The sequence below is a fragment of the Culex quinquefasciatus genome, chromosome 1 (genome assembly GCF_015732765.1).
Source record: "Culex quinquefasciatus strain JHB chromosome 1, VPISU_Cqui_1.0_pri_paternal, whole genome shotgun sequence".
In the NCBI taxonomy this organism is placed as follows: domain Eukaryota; kingdom Metazoa; phylum Arthropoda; class Insecta; order Diptera; family Culicidae; genus Culex; species Culex quinquefasciatus.
The window spans coordinates 62,509,042-62,521,605 of record NC_051861.1 but is presented as its reverse complement, the minus strand read 5'-3'; the positions used below and the strand labels follow the sequence as shown (position 1 = coordinate 62,521,605).

General features: G+C 41.9%; 1 protein-coding gene and 1 pseudogene across 1 annotated transcript; one reads left to right on the top strand and one right to left on the bottom strand.

Moving 5' to 3' along the window:
* Positions 1–1,555: 1,555 nt before the first annotated feature.
* LOC119765602 lies at positions 1,556–3,089 on the bottom strand. Its single transcript, XM_038249846.1, has 2 exons — positions 2,515–3,089; positions 1,556–2,324 (listed from the first exon to the last, which is right to left on the bottom strand). The coding sequence occupies exons 1-2, from the start codon at positions 2,782–2,784 to the stop codon at positions 1,674–1,676; spliced, it is 921 nt and encodes a 306-aa protein (XP_038105774.1). The 5' UTR covers positions 2,785–3,089; the 3' UTR covers positions 1,556–1,673.
* A 120-nt stretch (positions 3,090–3,209) lies between these two features.
* On the top strand, positions 3,210–4,467 carry LOC119769964 (annotated as a pseudogene).
* The last annotated feature ends 8,097 nt before the right edge of the window (positions 4,468–12,564 follow it).

Below are 12,564 nucleotides of genomic sequence, written 5' to 3'. Positions count from 1 at the left end.
GTTGTCGATTTCGCGGACAGGATTTCTATCCGTGTATTATTTGTATTATTTTTATTATTTGCATTATTTTTATTATTTGTATTATTTGTATTATTTAATTTATTTGTATTATTTGTATTTTTGTATTTTGTATTTTTGTATTTTTGTATTTTTGTATTTTTGTATTTTTGTATTTTTGTATTTTTGTATTTTTGTATTTTTGTATTTTTGTATTTTTGTATTTTTGTATTTTTGTATTTTTGTATTTTTGTATTTTTGTATTTTTATATTTTTGTATTTATGTATTTTTGTATTTTTGTATTTTTGTATTTTTGAATTTTTGTATTTTTGTATGGTAGGTAAAGAATGTTTATTTGGTATCGCTTCAAATTACTAAAATTTGTTTTATTTAGGGTTGCAGAACTGAATATTAAAAATATCACTGAAACGTCATTTTTCATGATTCGATGGTTCGAAGCATTTGATAACTCTTCGATTATCTACAACACAATATTAGAGCAATCTACTAACTTCCACGACACTTCATCTAACGTCCAAAGTCAGTCATGTGAGTAGCTAGAGACGTGGCTGAGTCGTCACGTGAGTAATCACATGAAAGACTCTTACGTAAACAACTCCGTTACCAGTCACGTGGACAGTCACGAAGCATGCCGAAAAACCTAAAAATCATGCATTCCATTGAAACAAAATTAGAAACAATTCAACTACTAAGACAGGATGCGTATAGAGATATCCATGCGCGAGAGTATGTTAGTTTGTTTACACACGAGAACCACGTGCTTGAAATTTCAGCCAATCACAATCGTTCAAATTCAAAACAATACTCCTGGCGAGCCTCTGCTGCTGGAGTAGGGTCAAGTACTCGATCGATCACAGACATAAAATAGTAAACTAGAATATATAATTTTTATTATATTGAAGTGTGCTCTAACAATTGTAAATATATTTAGCATTTTTTCTATTCATTATTTTATCTTTTGTTTGAGAAGGAAAAATTGCTCAGCAAAAGGGATGATAATGGGCTTTGGTCTTTGTGAGACATCTCAAAATTTTATTAGCAAAACGATACATTATTGCGCATGTATTTTCAATATGTTAGAAAAAATGTTTATGAAAAATATCAACTTTCTAAAATGTATTTTCATAATAGAGAGCTAAAATGTGAAGTCTACCCTATATCGTTCCTTTGTCTTCGCTTGGTGCTGGCCGTGTGCAGCAGCAGCAGCCAAGAATGGTGCGCTGTTGCCATTTTTGCGCTGCGCAACTGAATTGCTTGTTGCACTTGTGTTGCATTATTTCCGAATATTCAAAAAATATTGTAAAATCACGAATTATTACAAAAAAGTGTACTAAACCAATAATGGTTGAAAGGTATTTCAATCAACTATCTTCAAATCACTCTACAGAACAATCCAACCACCTCAAAACGTTGCACGACATTTTTTCGTGATGTCGCATGCAACATTTTTTGAAGAAGAAGAGAACAACTTCCCCGGCTGATGTGGGCCCTTAAAGTGTGCTTTTCGGATAGCTTAACAAAATACGTCCTTCGTGGTTGTAGTTCAAGTTGAGACTGCTTTATTAATAGTTAACGTTCGGTTCTACTACCCGAGAGTAGTATCGTGTTCGGCCCAGATTGCTCTCTTCTTCTCTCGCCTCTCATCTCCCCCCTTTTAAGACAAAACCCTAATTCGACAACGTTGATCATTTCTTTTACCAAGAACTTTCAAATTGAGAGAGCTGTGTCTAGAACTTTTGCTTCTTTTGGATCGCCGAATTGGTTTGTCTTTTTGTTTTGGTTCTGTTTCTTCGTCAGCTGATGAAAGTGACTCTTCAGATGATGATTCTTTATTGTTTGCCTCTACATCAGCTGACGAATCTTTTGTGTTGTCTTCTTCATCAGAACTGTTTGTTGACAATGTTGGGGATGTGTTGTGTGGGTGTATGGGAGTAGAATTATCTGGCCTGATTTTTAATGTAAATGGAACTTGTGGGATTCTTTTTAATTGGTTTACATGAGCTTTGCGAATGTTTCCCTGAATTTGAATAAGAAAAATTAATTCTGACATTGGCTTTATGATTACAGCTTCATGAGTGAACTTCTTCCCATTCATCTTATAAGTGTAAATTACCTTATCGTTTTTCTTAAATTTTCTAGTGTTTTCATTTTCGTAATTCGTGCAGAAAACTGTTTTCTTTTCTCTTAAATTTATAAGTTCAGAACGTGGAATAAAGTTGAAAACTCTCTCGTTTGGAATAATTCGGTCTCCAGTTGTGGGAGTTTGGTGATGGTGATGTAGAAATGTGCGAATATTATTGTCTATCTGTAACGATGAAAGGGAATCTTTTTAATTGATTAGATTGTCCAGCACCGCTTTTGTGGTTTGAACCGCTCTTTCAGCAAGTCCGTTGCTGGCTGGGCGGTACTGTGGTGAAAAAATAAGTTCAATATTGCTTGCCTTACAAAATGATGAGAATTTTTGGCTACTAAATGGAGGAATTTTTATCACTCACCATGGAGCCAGGAAAACCAAAGGTGGCAAAAATTGTGTCAAGTTCCTGGGCCACTTCTTCTGCTGTTGTTTTGTTCATTCTTATTATTTCAACCCATCGTGAGTGTGCGTCTACTAATATTATGAAAGTGCGATTGTATTTCTGGAAAAAGTCAATATGCACTCGCTCAAATGTTGTTGAAGCTAATGGCCAATTGCCGAGGGGGATGACACTCCGCGATTTGACTAAAATCGCATCAAATTCCACCTCATTCGCACATCGCACCTTCATCGTGGTTGTTTTTTGCTCATCGCGGCAAATCGCGCCAGATCGCGCTCATCGTGCTCATCGTGGTCAGATCGTGCTCGAATGAAAATTCTTGTTCATGCAGTCAGGGTTGCCATGCAATATCCGTTCTTGCAGTTTTCCGTGATACTAGCCGCACTGCACAAATGTTTATTCGAGCAGTCAAAAATGTAAATAAACATAAATTTTAAAGAATTTTAAGAACGTTTTGGAGCAGCGCTTTTGAAATATAATTAAAGGGTAATCAATCAAGATAAAACCAAACTAACCCCACGTAAACTAACGTTTTCTTCACTGCCGTAGTCCGAGTCGGCATCTTTGAAAGTGCTGAGTTGGCCGTCCGATTTCATCCTCCCATCGGAGCGGCGTACAAATCTGCGAAAAGTGTCAAAGATCCAAAGTGACCCCTCCACCAGTGCATCATTTATGTCCTACTGGTTCTTCCGTCGTTCCTGCTCACCGTGGATGGTGGTTCTCGGTTGAAGGCCCATGTCGCTGAGGATAAGTTAGATGCGGAGGTTGAGGGAGAGGACGAGTCGGTGACAGACCAGGTTGAGGAAACTGAAATGGATGATGATCCGGAAACGACGAAATCTCCCGACGCCGATACGTTTCTGTGGTTGATCCGCCCGCTACACTCTGCTGGATCTGGTTCACGAGCTTCCGGCCGGTTACCCGGCTGAGTTTCTGGTCGGATTCGACAAAAAGGGAAGCGACGATTTCATCGTTGAAACCATCCAGACTTTGTTCCGCTATCGGAGGGACTTTGACTACTTCCAGAACATCTCGGCAATCGGACATCCGTTCGTGATGAACATAGCGCCGATCTACCGGGACGCCAGTAGCAATCAGTTCTCGGAGGCTGTCTTCAAGAAAATCTTCTCGATCATCGAAGTCGACTAGGGCCTGGACGGCGAAACGTTCTTCAAGTACGTGTTCCTGGCCGCAATCACGGTGCATGGAGCAGTTCCGCGATTCGTATGGCAAGCGCAAGCGATCGTCGGCGGTGCGCAAGACCGTCGAACCGGAAACACTAACAACAAGGACGTCGACTACGAGTGGATCCCCGCGAAGACGCTCAAGAAGGTCCGAAACTTCCCCAAGGGCGCAAAGTGTCCCCCAAGCTAAGCCCTCAGCAGTGAAGCGGGCCGTCGGAGACGACTGAATCTCGTGCGCAACTCATCCATCGCGAGGTTGGTGGCCGATTAACCCGATTAACCACTCCGATCCCGGAGGGATCGCAAACTGCTGGAGTGGCTCACCGATGCTGGAAGACGCGATCGATTTTGTGTCGCAGATTCTGATGACTGATAACCTGGGCGTAGAGCAGCAGTGCTGGATCGGAGGCGGTTGGCACTGCGTGAGGACATTGCTACCAATGGGAACAACCCTCGATGGCAATGGCAACGTGCGCCATCCGTAGAGAATCATCGCAGACGCGCACTTCCGAACTGGTGAATCGGCGGGGGCCTTTCCGACGAAGGTGTAGCCAATCATTCCTAGGCTGGACTCGGCCAGCTTGACCAGGTCTCCGAGATTGACTTCACCGGCCGTGCCCAGGACGATGCGGGGGTCGTGTTGCTAATCGGTTGAATGTTTTGGCCGACCCAAGAAACCCCGAGAGGAATTCCCTGGGAGGCGTTCGCGTGCAGATGTTCCAAGACTAACTACTTACTGCAAGTTACCCTTGAATTCCTGCATCTCACGCAGGAAAAGCGCGACGCTGTTGTTGCAGGCATCCTCGTACCGCGTTACGGCATCGATCCACAGAAAAACGGTGGAAATCTGCGAGCCGGAATCCTCACTGGCCACACGCAGTCCACTGTCCAGCTGGGTTGCCTCTGGCGGCGGAACATTGATGTTATATCTGTTTGGACATTTGGACAGGAAGTCACCTAATTATGGAATTTTAATACAACGATAAATAAAGTAAATTAAAAAAAAAAAAGAATTTGTGATAATGTGTTACTAAATCGAATATTCACGAAATTCTTTATTTGAATTGCATTCAAGAAAAATTAAATGCAGAATTGTTTAGACTCTAACAATTGGAGAGAGAGTGGTGCTCTTGTGCGGTACAGTCACGTTCGTCCGGGGCTAGTATTTGAAGTTGGTTTTTAGCCGTGTAAAAAGTGACGCGTCTGGTTGAAATTAGTGCTACGTGTTGTGCAGTGAGAGCGTGCATGCACCCGTGAAGAAATTTTCGCGAAATTCCTGGAATTAAACCAGAATTCAGTGTTTGAATTGGACGAAGATTTAATATTTTGAAGGCGGCCATGTTTTTTTCACTTTTGCCAAGCCGAGGCATTTCGCGAGAGTTCTATTTTCGTGAGAGGAGAAGAGGTGCTGAGTATCGTTGGTGTTGGTGTTGGCAGTGCCAACTTGGCATGTTAATTCTCTCAAAGAGCGTCGGCGAGAGAGGGGCGATTCAAAGTGTGTGTGTGTTTTTTGGTTTGGCGATGACGATGTGGCTCGGCGGCGCGCACGCCTTCGTGTGTGTAAATGTGAAGCATAGCAACCCAGCGTGCGGGTGAGCTTTCGGTGTGTTTGCATGTTTTCTGCTGGTAGCGATGGCAGTACTTACACACACTAACTAACGCTCTGGTGTTGAGTGCGCAAACGAAAATTCTTCAAAAGAACTGGGTGAGCGAATTCCAATTGGATTTTTTTTTATATATGTGTGTAAAGTGTGTTTGATTTTGAGTAGGGTTGTTCTTGAATGAAATGTGTTTATTTATTTAAGAAGATTTGAATCGGCATTTCAAATAGGAGTTATATTGACAAATAATCCAGTAGTTTAATCGCGTGTGTATAATTTTGTGTTTAGCTCTTGTGAAAATTCATATTTAACTACATAACGCGTTCGGAATTAATACTTAAAATCCAGCAGTATTATAATTCATCATAACTCGACATTTTTTTTGATTAGGTCCTGAAAACATATGAAAGACAATAGTTTATAGGACTTTTTCAAAAAAAAAACTCTGGATAAGACAATTTTGTTTCGGTTTTTCGTGTTCGTGACTTCTTCGTCGGTCTTTTGTTCGAAATACAATGAATCTCGTTTTAAATATATCAAAACAATAACTATTTCAACTTAGTATCAAAACTAAATTTAAATACATGTGTGTGTGTGTGTGTGTGTGCAACCAAAATCAAAACTAAATTTAAATACATTAAACTAAAATAAAACAATTCAACAACTAAAAAACAAGCCTTAACTAAATTTACCATCAGTACACTATCAGTTAAAAATCATTTTCTACGTATTAAATAAAATTAAATTAAAATTTACATTATAAATAGTTAATTTCACTCTACAGCCGGCTGTTTGAGTTTAACTTTTAAATTTTAATGCAGGTACTGCTCAATACACTATCAGTTAAAAACTTTTGACACACCCGCAATACCTGTCAAGGTATATCCTAGGGTCTTACCTTTCTACTAACATTGAGTCCAAAACCTCCCTACAAACATCTATACCACTAAGGTGACGTAGGGGTCCCTGCGCACTTTAGATAGGTGTTTACTAACATTCCTTCATTTCCCCGAGGATAGCTTGGACCCGGCGTGGACCCCTTATGCCCTGGGCTGTATTACACACTCATCAAAAGATGAAGACATGGTATCTCCCGTGTTGGATTATTATTCCGGATGAGGGTCTAACACAACCACACCAAACAGTGGGATAAGCGTTGTGGAGCCTTCCGGTGGTGGGGCGTCCTCCAAATGCTAATGCTAATGCTAATTGTTTAGACTCTAACAATTGTTTAGGTCGGGCTCAGCAACGGAAGTGACGATTTCTTTATCAGTCTCATCACTACTGGTCGAACGTCATCAGCTGACAAGCCTGTCGAAAGAACTTATTCATTTTATTGGACTTTCTGGCAAATTGAAGCACGTACAGAATTCATTGGGCATTGGTGGATTGCGCGGACGATCAAACATGTCTACGGAACGGTCAACACACTCCGCCAAGTCGTCCACAGCGACAAGAACGAGATGCTTCCGGATGACACCAAGATTGGAGTAGTTTAAGTGTTGACGGCATGGTTGAGAGCCATCTTCAGAAGGCAAGGGTTAAGGGCGAGAATCAAGTAAAATAGACTTATTTCAAAGAAAATCTTTCCTTTACTTTCTTAGCACATTCGCTTTCTTAAGCCATCTTCATTATAATTTTAAAAATAACACTGTTGTTACTTTGCTTAACATAAATACACTGGAACACTGTCAGGTGTTTAAATTAAAAAAGCGTAAAAGTTCTTGACGCGCGCGTTCAATAACTATTTCACTTCCATTTTACTCAGTTTCGTAACTTCGTCCAACTAGGGGCAGGGGGCAGGGGGCAGAATGGACCAGGGGGGCAGAACGGGCCACCCTTGGTTTTGGGTTTTAGAATGGATTTAGACCAACTGTAAGGCAAGGGTCTTATAAAGGACGTCAAATAGCATCACCATACCGAAAACGACGTTTGAATTTATTGTATTTTTCAAATTATGAGCAAAAATGTAAATTACAGACAAAACCACGCAAATGTTGTTTATTTCGAGGTTTTTAAATAAGCTTTCTGAAAAGTTGGATTGTTTGAAAAAGTTTGCTCAATGCTTATAACGTTACTAGATGCTACTACCAAGGTATACAAACAACAACGGAACCTTAAAATCATTTAGAGGCTTGGTGGTGGATGTGTTAAATTAAAATCCACTTGGGGGCAGAATGGACCACCCTTTTCCTGCCTTATAAAAGCAATCAAAAGTTAAAAATTTGAGCTAAATGGATTATTTCACTCCTGGTAGCTTCACAAATCACGTTTAATGCAACAAAAGTAGATTTTAGTTGTTTCGACGCTTAGTTGTAAAAATAGTGTCTTTTTTCGACATATTTACAATATTTTCAAAAAGCTTTGTTTTTAAAAGTTACTATTTTTATAAAAGTGATCAAATTTCATAGAAACTATAATGGAAAGGTCCCTCAAGTAATTTCTTATCACTCTTCAACGTTGTATTAGAAGAAATGACTGGTTTTCTAAAGTGGCCCATTCTGCCCCGCAGGGTGGTCCATTCTGCCCCGCACCCTGGAAAGTTAGTCGAAAAAACTTTTTTTTAAAGTGGCTCAAAAACAGTTTTAAGTAAAAAAATTTCATCAACCAAGTATACAACATTGAAGGTAACATTCCAAAGCATAAGCCTACACAGAAAAAAAAAATCGGGTAAATTTACATCATTTATGATGTACCAAAAGTGCACGTCATTAATGATGCGAATTTACAACATTTTCAATGGAAATTTACATTTCATCCAATGTAAATGAGCCTAGGCAATTTTTTTCGAAATCGTGTAAATTTCCGATGAAAATAACGTAAATTTACCAAAAGCAAAAAAATTTTTTTGCTCCGCTGAATCTAGAATCCGATGTAAATTTCAAACGTTTTTGTAAACTGTTGCTTGTGGTGACATACTTTTGGATTTGATTTGAGCTATTTAGAATTTGATCATAACAAAATCTCAAAAGTAGACCTGCTTAGCAAAGAAAGTGTTTGAAAGTTACACCAGAAACCAGATTCAACTGAGCATTGAATCGAATAATGATTTGAATGAACAAAGACCATTGCCGAAAGTTTGAATGGAAAGAACACGTTCATACAAAAGAGGATAATTGGGGCTGATGATTTTCCCATTCCTTATAGAAACTAAATACAACTACTAGTACAACATATTACATAAACATAAACTTACTGTCTGGCAGATGGTGATTTTGGCAATACGGGATTTTCTTACCTAACTATAATAAGTGTGCTTTTCTGTTTTGGAGGTTGTCCTGATCTTTTTCATGCTCGATTTTTGCGGGATCTGGCTGCGGGTCATCTTCAGCAATCGGGATGTCATGGTCCATTCGTCGAACTCGATCTATTCTCACGCAGATAGATTTCGCTTCTCGAAATCGTGCACCGGTTCGATATTGTCAGTGGAATCGCGCGGTCTGGAAACACATCTTGTCACGCCAACGCTTTGACCGCTCCAGTAGCTGGTGTCAAGCTCGACGAGGAGAACGCAGATCTTCAGGTTAGGGTTGTTGTAGGACACGTACAGTTCGTGAATCAGAAGCATGCGCAACCACTTCTCTTGCGGCGGAAGCTTAATTCGGACTCTCGGCGTAGTTGCGCACAACCTAAAACTCTAAAAGAAGTAGTTGAAAATGAAAAAATCAAAAGTTCAATCTATGATCTCACCGCCAGTGTTTTGTATCTTCTTGTACAGCACCTGCTGGTCAATGTTCACCAGGTGGCCTATAGGCAGCAGCAGCGGATTAGGTGTTCGTTGCCCTGGCAGTAGATGATGACCAGACTGCGCACCAGGGCCGAAACTCTTCAAGGTCGCAGAAGTAGTATTGACAAAGACGGGACTATTGGTGGTGACGATACAAGCGAAGGCAACGCAACGTGTCTACACGCTGTTCCTTCGAGATCAAAAGCGAGGCCAAAACTTCCACTAAGTGTCTGGAAACAGAAAGATCGCTAATTTCGAAATTGTTTACTTCTCAAATCGAAACTCACCTGTACGCGCACTCGTTGCCGTTGACCTGATGTCGTACACGGCGTTGTTACGGTTCCTGCACGCATGACAGGAAGATCAGATGAGTGTCGTACCTGTTGGCGATGAAGATTTTTAATTCGCTGAAGCACTCGGTCAGCACGACAATGGGAAAGCGTTATGCGAGTCGGTCGTTTTGTCTTAACAGAAAAGTCACCCACCTGTATGATCGATTCCGCCTGCTCCTCGCGCGGTGTCACCCACATGTGTTGACGACAACCTTATTCGTGTCCAGCGAGTTATATTCCGATGTGGAGTCAGCCACGACAGCGCTCGATCAATCAACATGGCATGGAAAGAGAAAAGGCGCGTCTCAATCGGCAACAGAACGGAATGGCCATCAATTGCAGCTACTGGGAGGGTTGCGTGTCATTCGTTGAGTGTTCCGGTAAGGTCCCCACTTGGACACCAGTGGCGAAGCAATTTACAGAAGCTGGCGTTCTGCGCACAGTTCTAGACTGCATGTTCTAGGTTATGCGCAACAAGTTGGCGAATCTACCCGGTGGCGCAGGACTGTGGAAAACAATGATAAATATTCTTAATCTTATTTCTTTTTTTCAGCGAAAACAACTTACCAGCTTGACAGACCAAAACCGCTTCCAATCTCTTCCATTACTCCGATCAAAGGCCCACAAGGCCACGTCTAGTGAAAGAAAAACACCGAACTTACTCTTCCAGAAATTTACGAGAAGCCTTTGCCAAGAGAACAAGAGATCTCCACCCACTTTGAGGACAGCTCCTCGGGGCTCCTCACACTATCCAAATCGTTTGATACGTGTAACTCTCACGAAATCATTAATAAATTTTATTTCTGCTCTGCACTCGCGAATAAAAAAACAAACGCCACAGTTGCAGTCGCAGCAGGCGGAGCACAAAACTACAAAATTCAAAACAAAAACAAAACAGAAATCAAAACAAGTTGTGCACTCTGCAAGAGAAAGGGTGAAAGTGTGCACGTTCACTTGAATATACTGATTTAAAGATGGTTTAACCTTGGTTTTTAGACACGTTTTCTAAATTAGACGTGTAGACTCTTCACTAAATACGATTTTGTTGGCTAGCCCTTATGCATCGTGTAATACTGTCAAAATTGCCGTTTTCTCATAACAATAGTAATAAATAATAAAAGTTAACAAAAACTAAACGAAAAGCCAAATCATTTGAAATTGATCAAGATTTCTTTTGCCCAGGAGAACCATAAACTTAGATAAAAGTTGCACCGTGAAGAAGTCAGGAATTTTGATAGACATAGAAATCACTTCGAATCCATTGAACCTCCCTTGTTCCTGTTCATTCCCGTTCGGAATGCTTCTGTAAAAAAATATGTTGTCCAGGATCAAGGACATGCGGCTGTGAGTTGAGCTGGGATTGCGTTTTAAGAACAAAGACAAGATAGAAAGAAGCCGTGTTATTCCGTTTGCTACGGAACCGCACTCGAAAAGACACTTCCGGGATTCACTAGTCGTAAACCCCCGTAATGCAACGTAGACCCTAACCTCTCTTTCTCTACTTCATCTTCCACCACTCGCCCCGCCTCTTCCTTTTACTAAACAGCGTGCTACTGCTCCGCGTGGCCGTCTTGTCAGCCGTCCCATCTCCGGCTGGTTTTTCTGGATCACCCGGCCCCGCCGTCGATCATTGCCGGACCGTCGCGATCTTCATCGCCGCTGCGCGAGTCCGGTTGTTGCGCAGACTTTTCGCGGCGGTGCAGATTCTGGAACGGCACGTTCGGTTGTGTTGTTCTGAACGGCGAAGCGGATTTGGCGGCGTGGCAGGTCCTCCTCCGGATTCCGGACTCCTTGGCAGCTGGCGTCGTCCTGCCTCCAGCTCGATGAACTCCGGTTGAATTCGTCCGGACTCCGGCGACGACGTCGATCTTGCGCGGCCTCCCGTCGCTCGTCGGACTGCGTCCGATTATCGACGTGTATCGCCTCGACCCGGCTGGGTGGTTGGAGAGACTCGCAGCGGGATTCGGCCGGGAGTTGTTCCCGTCCACCGAGTAGAACTCATGTCGCGTAGAACCGAAGCTTCTTTCGCGGATTCGGCGAAACGCGACCGGTTGGTTTGCTGGCCAAAAACGATACCAAAATTTTCCCTTGCTTTGTTTTGACCTAATCGATGTTTCTCTGAGAGTCGACAACACAGTTTAATAATAATCGAACATTGTTTGGCACCGGTATTTCAAAACACTTCCACTTTACTACGATTCAAGAACGACAATGAATCAATTTGTTTTTGTCTTTCGCTTTAGTTGTCAAAAACAAACTTACAATTTAAATGCTTATTTCGTTTACATTATGAAACTTTACATGAGAAATGATTTTACATGTTCTTTATAATTTCAAATTAAGGATTTGCCAGCCACAAACAATGTGTTTACAATAGATTCATTCATTACATTGAATCTCACATTACAACAAGGCTGTTTAAATGCAATACAACTCTTTACATTGGTATTCAAATTTACATTGAGCATGTTTACGTGAGAAACGTGGTTTAAGTGTAGGGTAAATTTACACTTTTTTTTCTGTGTACTACACTGGATTCATAAATTTTTATGTTTTTCTATGGTTTTTGGTGCATTTCCCTTAGGCGGTCCATTCTGCCCCCCCTGCCCCTAGTAGTTTCACGTGCGCAGAATTTTCCAACTCGCGATCGCTGTTTTTTGGTTAAAGTAACAAAATGATTCGACACGAACGCGCAGCTTGCAAATGCCCACGACAGACGGATTGGCTTCCGTAACGTCCGGTCGATATCGTTGCACGTCTTCACATTCACGTTGAGCCAGGATTTTTTGTCACTTGCCGAGCAGCAGCCGGTGCCGTTTGGGACGGTTTGGAAGTGTCCTACGAGGGCTGCGTTTTAGGAATACCCCAAGAACCACCAAGCCGGGCAGCTTCCAAATTCAGCTGGCTGGGCGGAGACCTGGCGCGACCATTGGCTGCATGGATACGTCTTCCACCTGCCCAAACTTTGCTACCGTGCGAGTTCCAGTACACCTCGAAGATACCGCCGGTGCCCCTGTTGGCCAATCTGCATATTAAGATGTGGATGCTCTTGTCGAAGCTGTCCGAAGCCAGGAACTTGTAGTCCGGACTGAACGCCACCGAGTTGACCCACGCAACCCGCTTGACGTCCCACACGAGATCGAATCGAACGAAGCGGAAGCCAGGAT